A 25,725-nucleotide genomic window follows, 5' to 3' on the forward strand; every position below is an offset into this window, starting at 1 on the left:
CGGCCCAGGCTTGGTTTGAAGCAGGGGACCTTGGCCGGGGCCTCCCAGGGTTTCAGAGATAATAGTGACAGGGTGGGTCCTGGGAGGCTGGTTGAGAAAAAAGCTGTCCAGGGAAGACATCACTTCAGACTCTGTTGCTGTTACTTTAGAGGCTTCGTTTATCATAGACAAAGCCTGGTCAGCTCTTTAACTACTAATCCATTTTTCAGCTTTACAAACTTCTCTAAGGTGAGCTTGTTAGAAATGCAGAATCTCTGGCCTCACCCTAGACCTACTGGATCAGAATCTGCATTCTTAATAAGGTCTCCCAAGTGATTCGCTTGCACATGAAAGTTTGATAGCACTGGGTTAGGGGTCTTGAGGAGCGTAGAGAAGGGGAATTATATAGAGTTGATGAGGGGCACACAACAGGACGGCCCAACAGTGGCACTTGAGCTTGTACCCCTGAGTGTCTCATGGCCCCGATCCCCACAGTTGGGTGATTTCCTCCAGTAGCTCGTAGGCAGCTCAGGCATAGAAACAAAGTCCTGCATTCGGATTGACAGGAGGTTGGAGATTAGCAGAGCAGGCATGTCTGAAAGAGAAAAGATTCAGAGTTGAGCATGTGATCATGAGAATGGCCCAAATGGTGCAGAATGGCGTCAGGGCTGGATAGGAAGGAGGGTGGCCATGAAGAAAGAGGATGACAGCCTGTATATTTCTAATAACTCGAAGCAGGTAACGTGGAGGGGAAAGCTGCATGGCAGAGTAGTGGTCTGAGATTGCTACGTAGGAGCTGTGGAACTGTTGATAGGTCTAGAGAACACTGCCCAATAGAACTTTATGGATGATGGAAATGTTCTATATCTGAGCTGTCTAATACAGTATCCCCTGGCCACATGTGGCTGTTGAGCAGTTGAAATATGACTAGTGTGACTGAGGAACTGAATTTTAAATTTTATTTGATTTTAATTAAAATAGCCACATGTGGCTAGGGGCTACCATACTAGACAGGCCAGGTCTAGATTTGCAGTATTATGGGATCCTAAATTGTAAATTCAGGCAGAAGTTTTTGTTTGAAGTATGAATTTGTATGCTAAAGAAGGATACGTTAGTATTTTATTTTACCTTTTTTTTTGGCCCCGTGGCATGTAGGATCTTACTTCCCCAACCAGGGATCAAATCCACGCCCCCTGCAGTGGAAGGGCAGTCTTAACCACTGGACCTCCAGGGAAGTCCCCGATACTGTAGTGTTTTAAACCTTATATTAACCCAAAGACACAGAACTCAAGTCATACTACTTCTCCATTGCATATAATCCATGAGCTAAATGAGCCAGATGACTGAGGCAGTACCACTAAAGGAAGAAAGGAGATCAAGAAAGAAGAATGTGGGGCTTCCCTGGTGGCACAGTGGCTGAGAGTCCGCCTGCCGATGCAGGGGACACGGGTTCGTGCCCCGGTCCGGGAAGATCCCACATGCCGCGCAGTGGCTGGGCCCGTGAGCCATGGCCGCTGAGCCTGTGCGTCTGGAGCCTGTGCTCCGCAATGGGAGAGGCCACAGCAGTGAGAGGCCCGCGTACCGCAAAAAAAAAAAAGAAAAAAAAGAAGGATATGACAGAAAACAGCACAGGGAGCAGTCACACTCTTTTCTGGCTGGCCCCCTGAGACCAAGAAAGAACTTTATGGTGGGTGGGCCGGTGCCCCCCTGTGTCCAGAGCAGCAACGTGAACAAGCAGCCTTCAAGACCCGGACCCTGTGGCTTCCTCCACTCAGCCAACTCGTGTCTGGGATTTCCTCTTCCAAGGAGAGGGTTAGGGCTCTCGACTTCCGGGGAAGGAGGAGAACTGGATTCTAGCCCATGTCAGGAATTCCTGACAGCACAGTCGGCTGACTTCCCTCTACTGACACCAGGGGTTCTCAACCTCAGCTGCCTAAAAATCACACAGGGAGCTGGAAGAACCCAGATTCCCAGGCATCCTCCAAGATTCTGATTCAGTAGGTCTGGAATAGAACCAAGAAACTGAAAAAATTTTTATTTAGTTTTATTTAAGTAGTGTTAAATAGAAAAGGATGTACACAGTGAAAAGTATATCTCTCTCCAACCCTAGCTCCTAGACCCCAGTTCTCTCTAGAGGAAGTTTCACGTCTAGCCTTTGGGAGGTATTAAATAAGTATGTGCGTATATATCTTTTAAGAATTGTGAGGGGACTTGCCTGGTGGCGCAGTGGTTAAGAATCCGCCTGCCAATGCAGGGGACTAGGGTTCGAGCCCTGGTCCGGGAAGATCCCACATGCTGCGGAGCGGCTAGGCCCATGCGCCACAACTACTGAAGCCCGTGCGCCTAGAGCCCGTGCTCCGCAACAAGAGAAGCCACCGCAATGAGAAGCCTGTGCACTCCAATGAAGAGTAGCCCCCGCTCGCTGCAACCAGAGAAAGCTCGCGCACAGCAACAAAGACCCAACACAGCCAAAAAGAAGAAAAAAAAAAAAAAGAATTGTGAGATATTCATCCATTCGTGTATAACGATGTATAACACATAACTACAGTCTTATACCTAGGCTAAGAAATAGGACAGGGCCAGGGTTTTGGGAGCCCATCTTACACTGGGCCCTGTCAAACACACCTCCTCTGCCCTGCCTGGTAACCACCATCCTAATCTGGGTAGTAATCACTCACTTGCTCTTCATATTTGTGCAGCTATGAATGCTCTCCCAAATGATGTATTGTTAGCTCAGCCTAACTCTTGAATTTCATATTGTTGAAATCAAGTTGCAGACATTCTTCTGTGATTTTCTTTTTCACACATTTTAAGAATCATCCATGCTGATGTGTACGGCTACAGGTTGTTTACTTTCACTGTTATATAGTAGTCTATTGCACGAGTGCACCACAATTTATCCAGTCTACCATTGGTGGACATTTGGGTTGTTTCAAGCTTCTGGCTTTGGAAAAAAAATGCTGAAATGAAAGTTCTGGTACATGAGTCCTGATGCACAGAAGCACACATTTCTGTATGGTCTACACCTGGGATGGAATTGCCAGGACACAGCGTATGCGTATCAACAGTAGACCATCTACACTTGGTATTGTCAGCGTTGAATTTTTGCCAATCAAATGAATATATAATGGTATTTCATTATGCTTTTAGTTTGCATTCCCATCATAATTAATTAGCATCTTTTCAAATAATTAGTTGGTCATTTGAGTTTCCTCTATTTTGAAGTGCCTGTTCAAGGCTTTTAACCATTTTTCTATTACTTTTTTTTAAACTAAGTTTTATACCTAGTACACTCCGAGAAGAAATTACTTTTATTTATTTAGGCTGCTCCGGGTCTTAGTTGCAGCACGTGGGATCTTTGCTGTGGAATGCGGGCTCTTAGTTGCGGCATACAGGATCTAGTTCCCCCACCAGGGATCGAACACGGGCCCCCTGCATTGGGAGCGTGGAGCCTTACCCACTGGACCACCAGGGAAGTCTTCTATTACATTTTTGAACTTTTTTGTTTTTTACTGTTTTGTCAGATTTCTTTATGTATTCTTTATGTATTTCTTTGTTGATTATGTGTTGTGAAAATCTTCTCCCACTTTGTGGCTTTTCTCTTCACTCATTGGAGCATTTCTTATTTTGAAGTAATTTCAGACTTACAGAAAAGTTGCAAAAATAATACGTTTCATCTAACTTCCCCTACTGTTAAAAACATATAATCACAGTACAATTATCATGATCAGGACATAAATGCTAATATCGTATTAAATAAGATTACAACTTTATTTGAATTTCACTTAATGTCCTTTTTCTATTCGAGGACCCCACATTGCATTTAATTGTTGGGTCTACTTAATCCTCTGACAACCTGTGACAGTTCCTCATTCTTTCCTTATTTTTCATGTCCTTGACACTTGAGATGAGTACTGCTCAGGTGTTTTGTAGAATGTCTCTCAATTTGGGTTTGTCTCATGTTTTCTCATGGATCAAGATTAGGTCTTTTTGATAAGACTGCCACAGAAGTGATGTGTCCTTCTCAGTGTATCACATTAAGGGGGTGTTAATGATGTTAATATGTCCTATTACTGGTGATGTTAACCTTGATCACTTGGCTAAGTGTTGTCTACTGGGTATCTCCACTACTGAGTTACTATTTTTACCTTTGTACAATGATTGATAAATATAATGGGGGAGACACTTTGAGACTATGATGCCACATTTCAAATCTTCAAATCTCTGCCCACAGTAATTTGCCCGTGACAGTTATTACTGCGGTGTTTGCCTAAAGATGATTTTGTATTTTGCTTACTCTATTTGTGAACTGGAATTCTTTCATATAGAAGAGTTCACTCTTCTCCCCCATTTATTTATTTTTTTATCAATATAGAGTCATGGATACTTATTTCATTCTATGAGTAATAATTAAATATTTAAAAATTTTTGTTCAAATTGTGCCAGCTTTTCACCATTAGGAGCTGCCTCAGTTGGCTTCTTCATCTTCTTTACATACCCTCATCCTTTTACAAGGATTTATTTTCTGGCTCCCCAAGATCATCTTTAATATTCCTTGTGCAGCCCTGGAATGAATCACTTCTTCAAGGAGCTCTGATTTCTCTTATGGGAGAAAGAGTATAGGAACCAAGTTCTGGGTGCTAGGTGTTATAATAGCTACTCTCAGGGGCCCTCTCAAGGAAGTGTTTGTGTGTGCGTGTGTGTGGGTACATTAGCACACACACATCTGTGCTTATTTCTATATTTATCTGTACATCTATTAAAAATTGGTTCACCCTGACACCTTCCATTCCATTTTAACACCATTAAAGCCCATTCTAGTCGTCCCCATTTCCTTAGCAACAGTTTAATGCATTTTCTGTGCTTCATAATAAGTTACCACAAATTTAGTGGCTAAGAACAATACCCATTTATTATTTCAGTTTCTGTAGGTCAGAAGTCTGGCACAGCGTATTAGGTTCTCTGCTGCCTTCTCATCTGGAGGCTTGACTGAGGAGGGATCTGTCTCCATGCTCCCTTGGGTTGTTGGCAGATTCATTTCTTTGTGGCTATAGAATTCCTAGCAGCTTGCTTTTTCAAACCCAGCAATGGAAAGAGAGCTTCAAGTCCGTGACCTCTAGACTGTCTTGCAAAGGGCTTGCCTGATTGGTCAGTCCCATCCAGGAGACTATTTTCATCTTAAAATCAGCTGATTAGGGACCGTAATTACATCTGCAAAGTCCCTTCACCTTTGCCATATTCTACTGGTTAGAAGCAACCACTGCACTGGTTCAGCCTTCACTGAAGGAAAAGGGATTACAGAAGCTGTGACTCACTAGGGGTCACTTTAGGGTGTGTCTGCCTCATGGGGTGTGTTCAGTCCTAGTATACAAAATGACATTATACAAAATGACAATTATTAACTCATACCTCTGTGAGCAACAGATTACTACTAGTTTATTTGTGCACAGTTCTTTTCATCTTACCCTTATAGTACCCAGTCAAAATACTAATTTCCAGTTACTTAATTCTTTTCATCCCAATTCCCTTCAGTGTGGTTAGGTTATCATTTGTAATAGGTCCAGTTGTAATTGGTTCCTATTTGGGGTTCCTCCTTCACCCACACACACGCTGGTTGATTTTCATTTTTTATTTTGGGAGGTGTTGGAAGCATTACTATGGTTCTAAAAGCCAAAGCTATACAGAAGGGATACTCCGAAATATTCCTCCTTCCTCACCCCATGAACCTGTTCCAATTCCTCTCTTCAGTTTTTTTACCTGCCCTCTGAAGATTTCGTTTCTGGTTTATTCTTCCTGTGTTTTGTACAAATGAGCAGATACATGTGTGTTTTCTTACATCTTCTTTCTTGCATGGAGGGTATTTTACTCTAGATACTCATTTGCACTTTGCTTTTTTACACTTAAGAGCCTCAGAAATCACTCCAAATCAGTTCACAGATCTTCTTTTTTATTATTATTGATGTGCACTGACCTCCATTGTGCAATGAACCACAGTATTTTCAACTATTCTCCTGTGTGTAAACATTTGGTGGTTCCTAATATTTTATATTTTACAGACAGTGACTATTCTTCTGGTCAGTACAGATTCAAACAAAGGAGCAGATAATCTTAGGCCATATGTCAAACTGTGAAACCCCGACATACCCATCCCCCACAAGCCACCGTTACTTCTGACTCACCTACGTTAGATTCCGTGCAGTCATTGCCCTTGAGATGTGATGGAGCTGCTAATAGTTTCCTTTGACATTCCAGCCACCTTGTAAGTGGACCTTTTTAAACACTCTTCTCAGCAACAACCATTCACCTGCCACTCCAGGTTAGGCTCTTTCATTTCAAGCTGCTCCATCCCAAGACAACTTTCATGACCTTATTTTCATCTTTGGAGTGACCCCTCTTCTTCACCCCTGCCCCCAATCTTTTCATCTCAGCTAAGAGTCTCAAGAGATGATAAAAATGTCTTGAAATAATAAGCTATAGTTCTATAATCCTTATCTTCCCCAAGGATCCATTAATATAGGAGTTATTTGTGCTTCCTATTCAAGTATTCTGAATGTTTACTGGCCTATTTAAACTACAGTGCCACAGGAATTCCCTGGCTGTCCAGTGGTTAGGACTCGGCGCTTTCACTGTCCTGGCCCAGGCTCAATCCCTAGTTGAGGAACTAAGATCCCACAAGCCGAGTGGTGTGGCAAAAACAATCAAACAAACAAAAAAACCAAAAAACACTACAGTGCCACAATAGGGGGTATCAGTGGACCTCAGGGATGTCCATATTGTCCTGAAATGTTTATGTAAGATTGTGTCTGCATTTATCTGGAAGAGGAGCTATTAAGAATTCACCAAGCTTACTTTAAAAAGGCTAAGAACCAGTGTATTAAATTCTACATTTGTTTTTTAATACAGATTGGCTGGAGGGAAAAGGTTCTGGCTGAGGGTCATCCTCAAATTCATGTTCACATAAATGATTATTCATTTTAGATGAAAAATGTTAATATGCTAATTTATGCAAGTTAAAAAAATATTTTAAGTGCTGTACAGCAGGAACTAACACAACATTGAAAATCAAATATACTCCAATAAAAATTAGTTTAAAAAAAGTACTTAAAGTGCATATTATCTTTTGGACAAGTAAAACTAAAAAGCAAGTATTTTAAGTAAGTTGTACGTAGTTTTAAGACTAATGACCATAAAGACAAAAATAAGAGAATCTGACAAATGTGAAGTTAAAGCACATTTTATTTACTGACAGATTAAAAACCATAGCTCCAGGTAGTGCAAAATACACCACTGAACCCAATTACAAAGAACTGGTGTTAATACACAATGTTTAAGCAATGCTACACTTATTTTTGGCAAAGTGCTGTATTGTTTAGTCTGTGTATAAAACTGACCATCTATGATCTAATCAGTATAAAAACCTTCTATAAAAACAGAAAAAAATATTTAGACAGTGGCTCAAGAAAACAAGCTGCCATTTGTGCATAGATTGATGTACAGTATATAACCTAATCACATGTCCCTTTTGAGTCTTCAAGTTGTCGAAAAAGAATTGTGTCCAGAAACACGTCAAGAAGGCACATAGTACAACCTACAAATACTCTTCAGTCTCTAGAACTGATGCCCTGCCCTTGAAAAGCAAATGTGTTCACAATTTTACTTGAGAAAAAAACAAACAACAACAAAAAACCAAAGCCGCTTAAAAAACACACACACAATTAGTGATTAAGGTTCCAAACCTCTGGAGGAAAACACAACCCCAAAAGCAAGCAAAACCACTCATACACAGCAAGCCTGGAAACACACACATCCAACCTCCCCAAGTACTGGTTTGGTTTTTAGAAGCCCTCCTAGAAAACAAATACTAAAACTTCAGGCAAATACTGAGCAAAATTGGGCATTTAACAATGACACAATTTAAAAAAATGTTTTAAGGAAAATTCTCAATGACGCACAAAAGAATATCCACTTAAGCTGCCTTCCTTGGAACAGTAACTTCTCCTCCCACATAAAGGATACTGTTGCCAATAGGAAAAGATATCCTTATCTGTATGCTTTCCAGGACCTCTTTCTCCACCCCAAATCACTGTAATTGGTGTCACATTTCAAGTGAAATTGGTACATGGCAAGGCTGACACCACTATATGTTTTCTAAATAAAGCATTTTATATAAAACTTTAAGCATTAAGCAGATAAGGATGCCATTTATAATAATCAGCAGGGCCGACGGCAGTGAACCTATCCATGATAGTAGCCCAACTTTTTAAAGAATTTAACCAGTATGTATGGGACTTATAAAATAAAAACATAGTTTTAAGGTAACATTACAAACATATGCTAGTATCTCCAGTACAAGGAGCAGTCTCTTAACTGATTCTAAAAACAAAAACGAATATTTGGAAACTCTTGAACTTTCTCCACTAAGCTATTTAAATTTAAATGTCCATCTTCTAGTTGGAGTCCCTCATTTTGTTTGTTTGTTTGTTTCCAACTCAAAGAAAATGAGCATAAGAAAGATACCCTTCTTTGCTCTCTTTTCTTAAAGAGTATATAAGACAATGTATTCCCTTGAGGAGGAAGAGAAATGGCAAAGACACCCAGATTCAAGGACGACGTAGAGATTACCAACCGGTTACTACAGAGATCTGAGAAGTGAAAACATGAGGCAATGCTGACGGCCCCTCAAGTTGTAAGGAAACTGTCATCTCACTAGCGTCAAAGTTCTGATGCAACGTGGACGGTATGTGAACAGGAACACTTTGCATGGGAACTGAAAACATGCACAGCAACTGAACGTTAAAAAAGCTCCCTGGAACTTTGCACCTTCTGCAAAAAAGTCCCCACCCACCCAAACATATATTATAAATTGCCACAGAAGATAAAGAACGGGTGGTTAATCTTCAACTTATGGTGCAGTACATAATCAAACTGAGTGCAGAAGAAAAAGTAATAAACATAGGATATACATTATAAAAATGTTTTATTAACAAAAAACACAAACTTTGAGAAACATGGTGCATTATAAAAACTAAGAAGCTCATTCATGAAACACTGCTGTGTGCACCACATATTCCAGACTTTTTCCAAGTAACATTCTATATTATCAGTTTAGAACAGAGCGCACTAAATTCAAAGGGGTCTTATTTCTCACTGCTTAAAGTTTTAAGGAATATGCACTAAAGCACATTGTAAACCACTCATATGTACAACAGCAAAAATCACAGACTTATAATAAGCTGCATTTCAGCCATGTTTCAAAGAATACTTAACAGTCAACATCACTCGCTGTTATTATTGGTCTTAACGTCTCGCACATAGTAGATCCCTAACAAACATCTAATGACCGAGAACTTCAACTGCATTATATAACCACTTTCCTTAATGCTTACATGTGCCAATTTTAGACAGAAACCTTAGATACTGATACAGAAACGACAGTATGATATCACGGATGGTGTGTGGTAACCCTTACACTGAAAAAACATCGCAAAGACTGAAATCATTTGTTTTCCAGGTACGAAGCATCAAAAACTTGGCCCAAATAAGGCAAACAAAAAGTCAGTAACTGATAGAGATGTATATGTATTTAAGGTATTAGGAAATCTGAAAAAATAATAGTAAAAAAAGACCATTGCAGTTTTATATACACATCTGTTCATGCTGCCAAACAAATTCTCATGGCTGAACTTCTTTAACTCATGAGGTACTGACAACTTGCATTTAATATATGAAAAAAAGAGACCCCCATGTATTCAGAGGCTTACATCTATGCTCAGGTTAGCAACATACGGCCCTTTTAACAGTCATGGTAGAAAACATACACACCTTCATGAAAACTCTACCATATCTCCCAACTCTGGTAAACACAAATAGTAACAAAATAACTTCTAGCTCAGTTTGACAAAAGTTTACAGACTTGGCCTCTTATTAGAAGACAAATAAATAAAGGGGTAGCTGAGATGGAAGGGGACTAAGGAGAGAAGGGGGATCTAGACTCTTGTTCTAAAGAGACATTCCTGGCCCTTCAGCACAGCCAGTGGACGAACAACCTACCACCACCACCTAACTAAGCTATTTGAACCTCTGCTGACTCCACATACCCCAGTCTAGTCAGAAAAGAGCACAGCTCTTGGCTTAAAAAAAGTCTCCCATGGTTCCCTGCATCCAACTGCTACAGGGTTACTGAAGAACATACTAATACTTCGTATAACTATATGCTGCTTTTGCCCTTGACAACACTGTATAGCCGTGTACTTATTTAATTAGGGTTGCAGAGGAGATGGCAAAATAAGCTATTTGATTATGAAGGTGATAGTACTGCTCTATGTAGAATGTGCTTTGGATTGTAAATACGTTTAACTTAACTTCAGAGGAAGCTGGTGACAGTGCAGATGGCTCAGCGAAACCCATTACAGCCGCTAAACAATAAAGTGGGAGGCTGGAGGTAAGGAAATCCATTTCCTCTGCGACAAGTGAACTGGCCTCTGTGTGAACGGAGCCCCGCCCCGGCCTCATCAGCATCGCCTCTGAGGAGCAGCTGTGGCAGCGGAGTTGCCACAGCCCCACCCCCATCACCAGACTCGGCAGAGAGGCCCCTGGAATTTCACGCAAGGATCAGTTCTCGGCAGTCCCACTTCAAGTCAGTATACAGTCCTCCCAGCAACTGTGAGGGCGGTACGCACCACTGCTCCCCCACTGGTGGAGGAAACAGAGGCCAAAGTGGTTAAAGGTTTTGCCCGAAGCCCGAGTTAAAACAAAAATATGAAAACTCAAGGAAGCCAACCTGTCACCCTTCATTTAGATGCTATGAAGAGATGTCACCAGGGATCCCCTTCACCCTTGCTTGCCACTCGGCAGGACAGTCTCCGTGGCAGAGGATCTATCACTGCATCAGAAATATAAAGCCTCTCTCTTCCCTTCGGCACATATAAATAGGAAGTCACTCAAGTGCCAGGACAAGTACTTCTGAATTTGCAGCTGATGTGAGGTGGCGAGCAGGCAGAGCTGGCAGGAAAGAATCCAAACAAACAGCAGACCAATGGTTTAGTTATGGACACACATTTTTTCACATGTAATTTCACAGGTCTAATTTAATCCCTCTGCATGTGAGACGAGTGCTGTTGTCCCACGATGCCTGTAATGTCTGTACCATGTCACACAGTCACATCGGAACTACTGAATGTACTGTTCGCTGACACTTAATGTACCTGAAGTCCAAAACGAACTGTATGGCTAATCTGGGAAATAAAAAACCCATACACACAGAAATATATCAAGTTTTCTTCCAAAAGAAAGTTCAGCCATAATTCCATTATATCTGTGGCAACCACATCACTTGTTAATGCTCATGTTAGTGTGTAAAAATGTATTCGCTATATACAGAAAAGATTATCAAGTACTGGTCAATAAAGTGTACGGCTGACCCTGAGAATAAATTTCTGCTTACTCAAAAGATTGATTAATACCAAATAAAATGAAATTGAAAGATGCCTATTCTCATACTTGGGAAGAAATCTCTTTAAAATTGCTAACTTGTGTACACTGTAATAGACTTAAAGACATTCCCAAACACTAAACACTGTAATTGTATTGATATGTTTCCAAAAATATTCTGAAAAAATTTACAAAAAAGTAAATGTTAAGAGCAAGGCATTACGTGATACACAGCATGTAAATCTGGTCTTCAAGATAGTGTCTAAACATACCGATAAAACTGTGTGATTGGTCATCAGTTGTCTGTAAAGAGACAGCATATTCATCGTCCATACACACACATGCACACACATATGCACAAACCAAGAGAAACCAACCAAACACCCTTGAAATTCTTAGTAATTGTACTGACGTGGGCAGGGCTGATGGACAGCCCAGCCATTGTGCTTGATTTGCCGAGAGTGGCAATCCCTGGTAAGATTTTGGCGACGAAGGCTATTTCTGTTCAGAGACTGTCTTTCACTATGTTCTTTTATCCACTGGGAAGGGCGAAAGCTCTTGGGTTGCTCCAGAAAAGCTGTATGAGCAGCAAGAGCTGCAACATAGCAATGAATGTGCTGCCCCATTTCATTCTGAGCTTCCACTCTGAAACAGAAAAAAATGGGGGTGTATTAAGTAACAGAGTATGTTATTAATGAGACTGAAAAAGCTACCTGGCAATTCAATTTGCAATACTAATTTGTTTATGGTTGAATGAGAGCCTAGTGTCTCATGGCTGACAGACAAGTTTATATTTTGTGACCACACTGACTGATAATGGTAGAAAGGAGAAGCCAACTTCCAATCGAAATAGGCCATAGAATCCACAGGTGGTTAATTAAGTGGGCTGTATTTTTTAAAAAATGCTTTACACTTTGAGTGAATTTCAGTTATACACCAAACACATTTATATAAGCTTCCTAGGAGGGGAACTAACATGTGTTTTAATTCTCACTACAACCTTAAAAGGAAACTATTTTAACTCCCAGATTTTACTGATCAGAAAACTCAGGCTCAGAGAGGTTAAGGTCACAATTACTAACTGACTCAACCAATATTCCAACATAGGTCACACTCCAAAGACCATGGTTATGAGGCAGGGTTGATACTGATGCCCTGCGCCAATAGCACCTTCACAGGTGTTTCCTGTCTATAAGTAAAATGTTCTAGGAAACAAGCTTTAGATCTGTATTTACTAGAAACATGCATAAGGAAATTCTACTCATTTAAAATTCTCAGTAGGAAGCTACCTGCTTATTACAGAAAACAATTCTAAGTTTTAAATTTATATCACAACAGGGCACATTTTGTAATGGCATTTGCATAGCAATGTTATAAAAACCCTTAGGGAGAACATAATCTTAAAATATGGCTACAAACCATATAATTATTACATGTTTTCTATATTAAAAGCTAATCAATAGATCTAAACTATATTTACACATAATGAAGAACTTCAAGATTTTTAAGGGTTATTTTACACAGAAAAGGCAGTTATATATTCTGCCTATAACCACTAGAGGAAAACACAATGATCTTTTAATATATTGTTTTTATTAAATGGTAGAATTAAAGCAGGTCACATTAAGAAACTAATAGAGAGCAGTTAAAATAAAGACAGCGGTTTTTAAAAGGTGGGTGCCTTGAGTCCGTCGCCTCCCTGCTCAGACTGATACACATATCACACAGTCTCAAAGGGAATATACTTACTCTGTGCCAGTGAGTCTTATAAGCAGCTTTTCCTGGCCCTACAAATGTTAAATGGTGAACTATTAAATCACTAGTAAGGTTTAAAATGCTATTTAATTTTACTATTAGTATGTGGTCAACTTTTCTTTATTATAACTGGTTTACTATGGGTCATTAAAGGCACATGTATTACTTAATTCAAGATTATGATAGCACATAAACCTTCACAAACAATATTTATAAAGGCTAAAATGCAATAAAGTACATACTCTGAAGCCCATCTTTAATTATGAAGCACCTTACTTTTATGTGCTTTATGGTAATCTCTTCAAGGACAGACAGGATGGAAACAATCTAACTTTTGAAAGACATATGATTTATTTCTTGCTCAGAAAATACAAATATTTACTACAGAGCCATCCTCCTAATTTTGGTGACATCTTAGTTCTATCTTGATGTAGTGGGCCTTTCTTATAAGAATTTCAAATCCAAATATAAAGATGTTTAAAATTTTTTAATTATTATAAAACTATAAACATTTGTAGTACTTTATGTTCAAAAAGAATTCATATAAAATTGTGTTCATTTGATCCTTTATTTAACTACCCTATGTGTTATATCAAAACATATAACAAGATACAGTAACAAACAAGATATAAAAAAATGAACATTCTCACTGCATCAAAACTGCAAACATAACCAGATGCAGTGCAAGGTCCTGAACTGGATGCTGGTTTGGACAAACTAGATGAAATATTCTGGACTCTAGCGGGCAAATCTGAGAATGGTTTGTGTAGTTGATGTAGTAAAATTTTACTGGAAAAAAAAGGTAGAGATCACTGCCTAAGGAAGCAGATTATAAAATAGTACATACAGCTTGATGCCATTTAGGTTAAAATGGGGTATGTACCTGTGCATGGGCACATTCAGAAAGAACAATCTGGAAGGATATGACCTAGAGTCTTAACGGTATTCATCTCTTGGTAGTGAGAACGTCATTTAAAAATTTTTTGCATTTTCTAATCTTCTGTAGTGCATATGTACTGCTTCAATAATAAGCTGTCTACAAAGCTGCTGAATACATATATGCATACACACACAATTAAAAAAAATACTGAAACCTAAATATGCAAATGTTACTAATTTAAAGGGGATATTAATCACGCTAAATTCTCAAGTGGAATTCCTCAAAGATGAGATCAAAATCAGGGTGGAAAGAATTTCTAAGAACTGAAGAAATTAATTTGCATCAACTGTAAAGCAATTAAATCAATACCGCCTCCAAAAAGTTATATTTTAAACTTTTGTTGGAATGCCTGAAACACTAACCTCTTGATAAATTTATAGTGTGGAATAAAGTGCCAGTTAACGTAACATGTCCCATCAAAGATCTTACCCAGTATAAAGCCTGGGTAACTATATAAGCAAATTGTTTTCCAGTTTGGTACAAGTGTATGTTTAGCCTCATTCAAGATCATCTACAATATTGAGACTTGAGAGTGCAGCAAACTCTGGTAAAGTTAACAAATTAATGAGCTGTCTGGGCTTTGTTTATATTTGGCAAACAGGAAATAGAAGATATATACAATGGTCTAGTTAGTAGAGTTGGAGCCTGGACAATCCAAAAAGAGGCCTTTTGGATGACAGCACGAACCACAATTCACCTGTTCCCTTGACAGGTACTAAGGGAACTAAGTCAGTACCAGCATCCTGCAAATACTTTATTACCATAGGAAACCTTCCACTAACATGCATCACGAACTAGCTGGACTTTGAGCTAATTAACATGGCCATGAGTTTTATTTTAGTGGGTGGGAGCGATCTTGAGTATAGTCTCTGAATAAAGGCCACAGACTGTGAGTTTGTTTTGGAACATATCACTGACCAGGCACCCTCCCTAAACCTTTCCAGGCCCTCAACCTATCTGCCATTCGAGCAGAGCCTTTCAGACCACTTGGGACACCCATATAACAGCAAAACATTGTTTGGGTATGAAATCTTTCCTCTGTAAGGCAGATAACAACTCTCTGAGCAAAATGTTTTGGTAAATCTGCCATTTTACTTCATGCTTAAGATTCCTCAGGTTTTAAGGTTAAGCGCCATTTGATGTGACCTAGTTAGGACTACTTGGAAGATCATAAGAGATTTATTTTAAGATACACTATTCTTGTCGAATTTGATGCCCCAAATAATCCAGTCTATAAAGTGCCAGAGTTATATTCTAAGATACTCAGCAGAAATGCCAGTCTTTTCTTTCCATTCAGTAGCATGATTTTATAAATGAGACAGCTCTCCATTACGTAACTGGGGCCATGCTATAACTCACTTTTTTGAAAATCTAAAATGAGTAAGTTTTTTCATACCATCAACCACCTTGTGCACTAGGCATATACTTTCATGTATCTCTGTAAGATTACTTTGCATCTTCTAAAAACTCAGCTTTGAAGTGTAGTAGAAATAAATAAAATGCATACTAAACAGACTGTCTGTGGAGAGAGCAACGTACCTGGGACTGCTTGGGTTATGAAATTCCTCAGTCCCACAGTGGGCCTCACCGAGGCTGGGGCAGGGGTTATGCACAGCATAGACAGACATGCTGGGGTGTTCGATGAGAAGGTTTTCCATAGGACTGGTTTCCACCTTGATAGTGGTTAATCCACCTGCAGTAAAACACGGGGGAGGGGTGATAAACCAGCTCTCCTCCATCGGACAGGACTCAAACTGGAGGAAGCAGGAATCACTTGTATCACTTAAGCACTCAAGAGACGCAGGTAAACAGGAAAAGACTGAAGGGTGCTCGGTAGGTGACTCTTCACTGATGTCTTCTTCTTCCTCGTCTTCTGCTGCTGAGAAACCAGTGCAAGTGTCTAGATCGTAGTCCACACACGTCGTTGAAGTCCCATGGGATAGGAGTATCACATTGATATCACATCAGAGCACAGAAAAAGAAGAGATGATGCTGTTAGCTGATGCTCACATTCCTCCTTTTACTTAGGTCAGAAACAAAACCATTCATATTCACTCATAATGATTATAATTTCTCAGCACCTGGTATGTGTGTGCATATGTGTGTGTTGGGGGTGTGTGTATCACTGTACGGGATGGATTATGTTGGTTTTGCAGGAACAGTTTTTAAGACTGTTTCTATTCTGCTGAGTAAACACATAATGCGCCAAATGGGTTACTGCTTGTCTAGTATGAGGATTTTCTATTAAAGTGCCTCTGATTTGATCGGGGTGTAAGAGCTGCAAAACTGCAAAGTCTGACATCAAACAATCTCCCTGACTGATCATCTGGCACAGAACGCTTCCTGCAATTTTTTTAGACAAATTCTTGTTTATTTACTTTTAAGGCTTAAAAACCTTCAGAGTTACTGGTTTACTTATGCAAAAACTAGATGCAAGAGTTTCCACTTTTGCTGTGATGATTAACGGCTAAGAATACCCTTACCTATGAAGTCAACAAGAATCCATTCATCATCTTCTTTCTCACTAAATTCTGGTTCTTGGTTGGAAGAAGTATTGACTTCACCCACAAACATTTTATTCAGTCTCTGAAACATTGTTAAGGCAAGATTGAGACTTTGGCTGGATGTCTTTATAGCTGAGATTTCAAAAACCTGTCTTCTGTCAGCCTGATGGCACTGACAGGGGATTAAAGTGCACAAGTTGCTTATTCAATTTAGGCGAGAAGCAAGAAGAGTCATCATTCCTAAAATAAAACAGAAAAAGAAGGTTATTTCAAATCAGCACGTTTATGTAATATGTGTACGTGGTTTTAAAACACACACACATATCCCCACCCTTAGAAAAAAGCACATGCCTTAGCCTACAGCTATGGCTCTTCCCTTCTTTCAAACACAAGATATGCAATATCTCTTTTTTACAAACATTATGAATCGAGTACTCCAATACAACCTGTAAATATCTCAAAATGTGCAATAGAAGGGGTTGGCTTTTTTTCACATCTGTGCTTTCATAATAAGGGATAAATCTGAACAACATATGTCAACTGAAATACTACTTTTCTGTAAGTAGAGCAAAGACTAGGTATTCATGGTCAACTGTCCAGAAGCTGCCAAATGAAGCCAGCAATAGAGGCCAGTGAGTGACCACTATCACGCCAGGCCCTCACCTTTCCCTGGCACCTTTTCTCTGTTCTGTTCTTGTATATGATCGTTAAGCACACCTAATTACATTTAAAATCTGCAAGTACTTTGACCTTCAAAACAATTCCTACAGCTGGCATGGAGAAAGTCACACTGTAGAAAACTCAGGTGAACAGCAACCAGAACTGGAAACGACCACTGTGCCTGGGTTCAAATGCTGGCTCTGTGGCTTGTGCCCTAAGCGTAAGGAAGTCACACTATTTCAGGAGGCAGTGGTTCTACCTCATGGAGTTCTCAGTGAGGAACTCCAGCCTCATCTGATCTTATTCCAGAGTTCCAGATTTAAATATCCATTTCTGCCTGCCTACCTGATGGGCATATCAAACCCGCAAAATAGCAAAGAGATCTTTTGTTTGTTTGTTTTTTGCGATACGCGGGCCTCTCACTGTGGTGGCCTCTCCCGCTGCGGAGCACAGGCTCCGGACGCGCAGGCTCAGCGGCCATGGCTCACGGGCCCAGCCGCTCCGCGGCATGTGGGATCCTCCCGGACCAGGGCACAAACCCGTGTCCCCTGCATCGGCAGGCGGACTCTCAACCGCTACGCCACCAGGGAAGCCCACAAAGAGATCTTTTAATTTTCTCCTACAAACATACTCAGGCACACTTGCCCTTCACCCTCTACTCAGGAAGGAAAGGCAGCAGCATCTAGCAGTTATTCAGGCCCAAAGCCTAGCCCGCAGCCTCGACTCCTGTTGATCCTTACCCCCGCACCCCACCCCTCATCCAAACTCCCAGCAAGTCCTGTTGACTCTAGCTGCACACTTGGCTCGAATCCACCTACTCCTCGCCACCACTCTCACCCTGGTTGAAGCCAACTGGTGTCTCTCCAGACTCTGACAATCACCACTCCTAGACAGTCTCCCAGATCCTACTCTTGTCAAATGAGATAGTGCAGGCAACCTACTTAGCAAGGCACTTGGTACAGAATTCTCAGTCAATGTCAACTATTAGTCACAGATATTTGCTGAGCACCTATTACGGGTCAGGCCGAGTGCTCAGTGCAGCGGAGGCAGCGGTGGACAAGGCCCTCCCATGGCAAGTGCAACAACCCGGCGTGATGAGTGCCACGTGAGGAGAAGTACCAGGTGCTCCTCAAATCCACACGGGCAGAGGTCAGGCAAGGACACCTGAAAGCAATGACTTCAATCGTGAACGGCTGAGAAGCTCAAGAACGGAGGAAGGAGGAGAAAGAACACTGAACATGTGCAGATGAGTGAGAATGTGGCGCCTTCTGCGTGGCTCAAGATCCAGGTGGACGGTCGTGAGAGCGCGCTCGGGGGCTAAGCGGGGACCAGATCCTGCAGGACCTTGTAAGCCAGAAGTGAAGGGGAGGGAAAAGTCAAGGATGCCCCAGGTTTTTGGCCTGACCAACTGGCGGGATGGTGGGATAGTTCAGTGGAAGAGGAACTGTGTGGAGGTACAGGCTGTGCACTCTGGACACATGGAATTGTGGAAATCCGCAAATCCCACACCGGGGATGTCTGGAAGGCAGCTGAGTACAGGACTCTGCAGTCCAAGAGCGTGGTGTCTGCTGGGGGCACAGATTTGGGAGTTATCAACACAAAGGGGATGACAGGAACCATAAGAGTGGGTGAGACCATCCAGGGAGTGTCAGTCTTGAATCCCTAACTTCAGCCTCTTGACATTTCACTTTCAAGACAATCTTTAGCTGTAAATGTAGTTCGACTCTGTAGCTGATGAGGCTCCTGGTTCAGTTCTTTATGTGCACACTGCAGGCTACTGCCCATGTGCAGTACTACAAATGTGTGCTCAAATAAACGGCATTGGAATACTTCTGTGGTCACAATCTGTCATCCTCAGCCATTCATTATGAAAAGCGGGTAAACAGGAAGTATCACTTGCATAACCAGTCTTCCTGAAACGCTTCTGGAAAGCAACATGGCCAGAAGTCTGGAGCTCTAGTACAAGAACACAAAGTCAGCTTTATGTTCCATGTAAGAGAATTTAGAAGAAAAGTGGGCTGTGTAATTGGCCTGACATATCCCAAAAGATGACCTATCCCATGTGTAAACAGCTGATGAGCTGATGAGCTGATGTGTAAATAAAGGTTTTGAGCATATATGCTAGGAGGGAAAAAAGATATTTGCAAAATCTTTTCCCCATTTCTCTTAAATTATCGAGGCAGGTATTGGCCCCAACTACAATTCTGTGTCTGCTGACCCGGTTAGGAGAATAATGCCAATTCTCCAGAGTACAGGGCTGGACTCAGCCCCTGCACCAGTGAGAGCTGCTGGGTGGGGAGGGAGCACCCCACAGGAAAATCTTGCTCGTCTTGAATGAGCCCTTACCCCCCAAATGTGATGCCACATGAGGTAAGTCACTGGGGCCCAGGCCACTTAAGTAGCAGCTGCAAGGCAGAAAACATGCTGGGGCCACTGTGGTTGGGCAGCTGCAAGTTCCCAACTGCAAACTGCACCCTCTGGCTGCAGCTCCAAAACCATAACATGGAAGCCAGGTTTTGCCTGGAACACACGCAGCTCTGCCACAGGAACGGTGTCTCTGGAGGAGCTTTCCATGGGACGGCACAAGTCAATCTTCTTTCGGTTTCCTGAAGTGAGGTTGGTCTAACTTTGCAAAGTTCCTTTGGCCCTGCTTTCTATAGCTGTCACAAAGCACCCGTAGCTGTTGGAGAGACCCCAATACACTAAAATTGTCCAGTGAGGTGGCTGCCAGGAACATTAGGTGAATGAACATTTGAAATGTGACTAGTGTGACTGAGAAACTAAATTTTTAATCTTATTTAATTTGGGATATATTAGGTTAAATAAAATATATAAATAAAATTAATTTCACCTATTTCTTTGCCCCTTTTTAATGTGGCTACTTAAACATTTAAACATGCATATATATTTTCATTGGACAATACTGTTTTAGAAAAATCTTTCTAATGTCTTGATGGCCTATCCTCACAATGACCCAGAGACTGTCCCTACCAAGGCACTGCTACTCTTGACCTTGGCTCCCACCCAGGAATGGAGGCTCTCCATGGGGCTGGTTCTATGTGGAGCTAAAAGGCAAAGCAGAACTTCAGACTTCCTCCTCACCACATACCACTGACTTCTTCATATTCACAACTCTAGGACAATGATAAAAGTAAAGTGAAAAATTCCAGAGAAAGCAAGTGTCCTAAGAGGACACATTTACAAACACAGCTCTGCAATTTAGGAAGGAGGGAGAGGAATGAAGGCTAGGTTAGGCGGCGCTGCTGTTCTCTGGGGCACCTGCAAGCCTGGCTGTCTCACCCCAGTGGAGAAAAGAGACAAAGTGTCTGGTCCCCAGCATTTCAAGAAGGCAGCTTTGTCCCTCTTCTGCTTGGCTCAAAATACCTCCATTCCCTCCCTTTTAAAAAATGTCTTTTTCATTATAAAATGAACCAAACCACATTTAGAAAGTTTGGAAAGTAAATAAGGAAACTAGTTATTATTCCATGCTTTGTTGCAATCATTGTTAACATATCGTACATTTTCTTCTACAGTTTCTTTTTATCACAGTTGTAGGCTAATGCATGTGCAATTTTGTATCCCGCTTTATTACCTAACATTTTATCATCAATGTTTTCTTTTTTTTTTATCATCAATGTTTTCATATTTCATGAGTAGAAATGCTCTGTGGGCAGAGAAAGATGGCTGAGTTTAATACTTATGGGGTACAGCATTCTAGTTTGAGAACTCAGAAAAGGAGTTACTAGTCTGGAAGAGCTTGTTCGTGTGATTTATTTTCTCATTTTTGAGACAAGCAACCAACCTAGAGGCCGCATGGCTTTGTTTGGAATCTTGATTCTGCTCCCCGGAACTTGTGTGTACTTAGGATATATAGTAACTTCTCGGTGCCTCAGTTTTCTCAGGGTAGTGCCACTGTGAGGATTAAGTATGTATCACTTAAAAGCAGGCACACAGCAGGCACCATGTAAATATTAACCACAAGTTCACTTCAAACCAGTTGTATGACTGAGCAAGTCACTTAGCGTCCTTGGGTCTGAGTGTCTTTATCGACAAGATGTTTATATAATAATTAGAGCTACAATGTACTGAATGCTTGTTATATGTGACAGACTTGAGGTACTTATTTGTCCCATTTGACTAATAAGGAAACTGAGGCTCAGAAATTAAGTAACTTGCTCAAAAGCGACAGAGCTGGTCAGGGCTGGGGCCGGCATTAGAGTGTGTGTCTGGTCCCAGGGGCCTTGCTCCCCCCTGCCCTCCGCCCCGCCACCCCCACCCCCACCCCTCCAGCACAAGATCTCTCACGCTCCTTCCAGCCTCAACTCTGGCTCTACGAACTTCAGAGAACAGCACTTTGCTGTTGGTTTTGGCCGCCAGTAGGCGGCTCCAAAACAACATTTTAAATTAAAAAAAAAACAACAAAAAAACTCTGATGATTTAACTTCTAACTATGTGTACAGTTGTGGCTTCTTGACAGTTTTGAAATATCAAGTGGCTAAATTAACACATCGTCATCAAAAAAGCAGCCTCAAAATGATCGTTCTCTCACTAGCTTATAAAAATAAACATGCTGATTCGAGTGATTCTAAATAAATTTTAAACTGCATTAAAACCAAGCCAAGAAAGTTGTCCTTGCTTGGTCCACTCTACCCAGCCTATTCAACTGGCTACTAGGGGGTTATTCTCCCCAGGATCCACCAGGTTGGCTCTGAAGGCTGAATGACAGTGGACAAAGACAGCAGTAAGTGGTAATTCATAGCCTGTTAACCTTAAATTTTGAAAGTGGGACCATTCCCAAGAGAACTATGAGCAAGCGATGGAGCATGCACAAAAAAGAACAAAAGACAGGATGGAAAAACAAACGAGACCTTAGTCATAGAAATTAGTAAGGTCCTGGTTCCAGGCAGGAGCCTTTGAAAATTATGCTGCCAGTTCAGGATTACAGAGGCTGTGACTTAAAAGCAAAAGCTTCCTAATGCTTTTCACATCTGCAATGAAATATATATTTCAATGACCAAACAAGTGATTTCAAGATCTTGGGGCACCTCATCATTACCTCTGTTCAATGATCCCATGGGTCACCTTCCACTCCCCTTTCCCAAAACTACTTTGTATTCAGAAAAGGTTCTTTTCCGAATGATGGAAGGGGGGAGGGGAGCTCTTCCTAAATCTACTCTAAATTGGAATTAACATAGAAGATAATGAGCAGGTATAATTAGGAAATACAATAAAAACAAGGAATCCCTAAGTAAAATTCATCTGCAACCTTTTGAAGAGAAAAACCAATTCCCTTTAACTGTCTGTGTGGTCTTGAGTAAATTACTCAATCTCTCTGGGCCCTCAGGTTTCCTATGCGTAATACAGCCTACTTCAGCGGGTTATTGTGGGAATCAATTTGAGATAACGCACGTAAAGTCCTCACATACTATATGGCACATGAGAAGCACCCCATCAGCGCGAGTGATCAAAACGATGAGGGTTTTAATTGTGATGGGCAGGGAAACTGCTCTTTCCACACGTACAACCTCAAATAGTGATGCGGAAGATCAAGCAGGGTCAAGGAACATGCAACGGACAGGCGGACACTCGGCGGGCGCCGGTCGCCGGGTAACTGAGCCGCTGCGCTGCCGAGCGCGACCCTGCGCTGGGAGGGCTGCGGGAGGAGCAGCGGCGGCGCCGCGGGCCTCGGGGGGATGCGTCCCGGGGCGGCGGCCGCGCTCGCTCCTCCGGAGCCGGGGGCTCCGACGCCGAGTCCCGAGCGGGCAGCTCCAGTCCAACGGCGAAGGGCAGGAGGAGGACTGGAGGGGAGTGAGGAGGCGGAGGAGAGAGAGGAGGAGGTCCCGCCGCGGCCAAGAAAACAGGCCACGCTCGGGGGAGGGGGCAGAAACCGAACACCCAACCGCCGCCCCTCGCCGGGGCTTGGCCGGCCCTTGTCCGGGCGCCGCCTCCGCCCGCAACCCGGGACCAACGAGGGTCCGCCGAGCGGGTGGGCGGCCGGCCCGCGGCGGCGAGCGGAGGCAGCGGAGGCCGGGACCGCACTGACCGCGGCTCGCGGGCCGGCCCGAGGGCAGGGCGCGCGGGTCGGGCAACGCTGCGGGGCGGCCGGGCGCGAGCGGCCCTGGACGCCGGCCCCGCCCGCACTTACGTGGGCCCGACCGGCAGCCGGACGGGCGTTGAAGGCAGCGGGCGCCCGGCTCGGCGGGGACCGGCGGGAACCGGTGCGCTGGCGGCGCAGGGCGGCTGAGGTAGCTGCGGCTCCCGGACGGCGGGCGCAGGTCTCGGGGCGCGGGGCCGGTCCAGCCCTCCTGTGGCCGCGCCACTGGCCGCCGCCGCCGGCCCGTCTCGTTCCTTTTGTTGTTGTGCAGCTTCGGAACAGCTGATCGGTCGCTGCGACCGCCCGTCGGGCCCGCCCGCCGGGCAGCCCCGCCCCGCTCCGGGGCCGCGCCAGGCCCGGCCCACCAATCGGCGGCGCGGGGGCCCCGGGGCCGCCCTGCTAGAGGTTGTCACTAACGCACGTGACCTGGCGCCGAGCCGGGCGACGCTCTCGAGTTAGAAACAAGCCCGGGCAACAAAGCCCGGGCGCCGAGGGGATAGAAGAGGGGCGAGCGGAAGGGGTGGGTAGAGGGGGTGGTGGTGGGGAGCTGGTACCGGGGCGCCTGGGAGAGAGGAGAGGAGGGGCTGGGGGAGAACAGAAATGGGAACCCACTGGAGTGTGAGGACGAACTGGAAGTGGAAGGGGAGAGGAAGAGCCCCGGCCCCAGCTATCCCTTTGGCCACGTGAGGGGCCGAGCGTTTGGGGCGTAAAGGGACACAAAGTGTTTTCTGCTCTGAGAGGAAAATTAAGGGCATTGAGGAGGGTGATGGAGGCCAAAGACTGTGATGCAGGCCCACTTAACTTCTTGGTCTTCTTAGGATAGAAAGTCTGGGCTCCAGATACAGGATGCTGCCCACCCAACCTCCTTTTTAAGACCAGGAGCCAGGCCCCACCTCGCTGTGGTAACAGACACTGGGAGCTGACTGAACTCGCCTACAAGCTCAGGATTCTACCCACAGGCCAGCAAGGCAGAAGAGGCCATCAGACCAGACCTGAAGGCAAAGACGTCAGGAGCCTGGAGGCCCTTTGCTCCAGAAGACGAGGTGCATCCTGGAGGAAGAAGAGTTAGGAGAGCGGCTGCATCCAGGCTCTCCTGTGACCTAGGGATCCCATGACCTCTATTCTGCTGTTTACGCAGTACAAACTGTGGGCATTCACACGACGCCTATCTGCTCACCGGTTTGTTTGTTTGTTTGTTTGCGGTACGCGGGCCTCTCACTGTTGTGGCCTCTCCCGTTGCGGAGCACAGGCTCCGGACGTGCAGGCTCAGCGGCCATGGCTCACAGGCCCAGCCGCTCCGCGGCATGTGGGATCTTCCCGGACCGGGGCACGAACCCGTATCCCCTGCATCGGCAGGCGGACTCTCACCGGGTTATTTATAGTGAGAGGAAAGTAAGACAGTGGGCTTGAAAATACTTTGCAAACCAAAGCTCTGTACCCGTATAGATGGATTCACTATCTGGCAAAGGCAAGGGAGTCATTTTGATGTGTCTCCACTCTTAGATGGATCTTGTTTGGCCTGAGATGCAGTTCTCTAACCTAGGGTGAAATTTATAGCGACCCTCAACGGGTGTATCATACATTAAGTATCTGAAGGTATCTGATTCTCACATTCTGGCCCTCACAAGTATCCTGTGGTCAGTCTGCTTCCAACAATACTGGTTTTAAAGGGTGTAAATCAAAGTGCGGGGGATTGTCTGATACCCAGAAGTAATAACCAAAATTCGGGGGCCATTTGACTTTTTCTCAGAAAGTAGACCAAACGTTTAACTTGGATTTTAGGTTTTGGCTAATCCTAATATTTTCTCTCAAATGTCACTGCTACATTAGGAGCCCCATAATCTCTTGTTTCTTCTTAGCAATTCGTGAAGAGACCATCTTCCCATTCAGAACACAGGCATGATGATAATTTTAAGTGTCTAATTTTTAAGAGGTCACACTGAGACCTACCTTTTTCCAACTTGATAAGATTTATCACCATTAAAGACAATGTGAAAGCATACGATGCCTTGTTACGACAGAGAAAACAATGTGAGGTAGATGATTCCAAAGATGGTCACGACAATATCACCATCATGAAGTGAAGTCTGTTTTTTCTTCCCGTTGAATCTGGGCTGGCCCTGTAACTGCTTTGACCTATAGAATGTGGCAGAAATAATGTTTGAGGTCTCCCAAGACCAGACATTAAGCAAGCCTGAAAGTTTCTGCTTTGCAGTCTGGGGAAAGCCAGCCACCACATGAGAAGAGCCCACCATGTTGTGAGGAAGTCCAAGCTATGCAGAGGGACCACATGGAAAGAGAGAGATGCCTGACTAGCCCCTAGATGTTCAGCCTGTCTCGGCTGAGGTACCAGACTTGTGAGT

The 25,725-nt window shown here is 43.2% G+C and overlaps 1 protein-coding gene across 7 annotated transcripts; it reads right to left on the reverse strand.

The window, feature by feature from the left end:
* On the reverse strand, window positions 1-23,686 carry TP53INP1 (tumor protein p53 inducible nuclear protein 1). Of its 7 annotated transcripts, none has more exons than XR_014017766.1 (5): window positions 23,414-23,674; window positions 16,588-16,848; window positions 15,644-16,004; window positions 10,760-12,054; window positions 1-574 (listed from the first exon to the last, which is right to left on the reverse strand). XR_014017766.1 is itself a non-coding variant. In XM_081258563.1 (5 exons), exons 3-5 carry the CDS (start codon window positions 16,697-16,699, stop codon window positions 11,805-11,807), a joined length of 723 nt encoding a protein of 240 aa, XP_081114689.1. In that variant the 5' UTR covers window positions 16,700-16,848; window positions 20,861-20,932; window positions 23,414-23,674; the 3' UTR covers window positions 7,198-11,804. The 7 variants fall into 7 exon arrangements, 5 of the variants coding, with proteins under 5 accessions (XP_081114689.1, XP_081114691.1, XP_081114688.1 ...); XR_014017767.1 differs by lacking the exon at window positions 1-574 and adding an exon at window positions 7,198-10,671; XM_081258563.1 differs by lacking the exon at window positions 1-574 and adding an exon at window positions 20,861-20,932 and having other exon boundaries at window positions 7,198-12,054.
* Window positions 23,687-25,725: the final 2,039 nt, after the last annotated feature.

The sequence above is a fragment of the Mesoplodon bidens genome (assembly GCF_964165515.1).
Source record: "Mesoplodon bidens genome assembly, chromosome: 16".
Lineage (NCBI taxonomy): Eukaryota > Metazoa > Chordata > Mammalia > Artiodactyla > Ziphiidae > Mesoplodon > Mesoplodon bidens.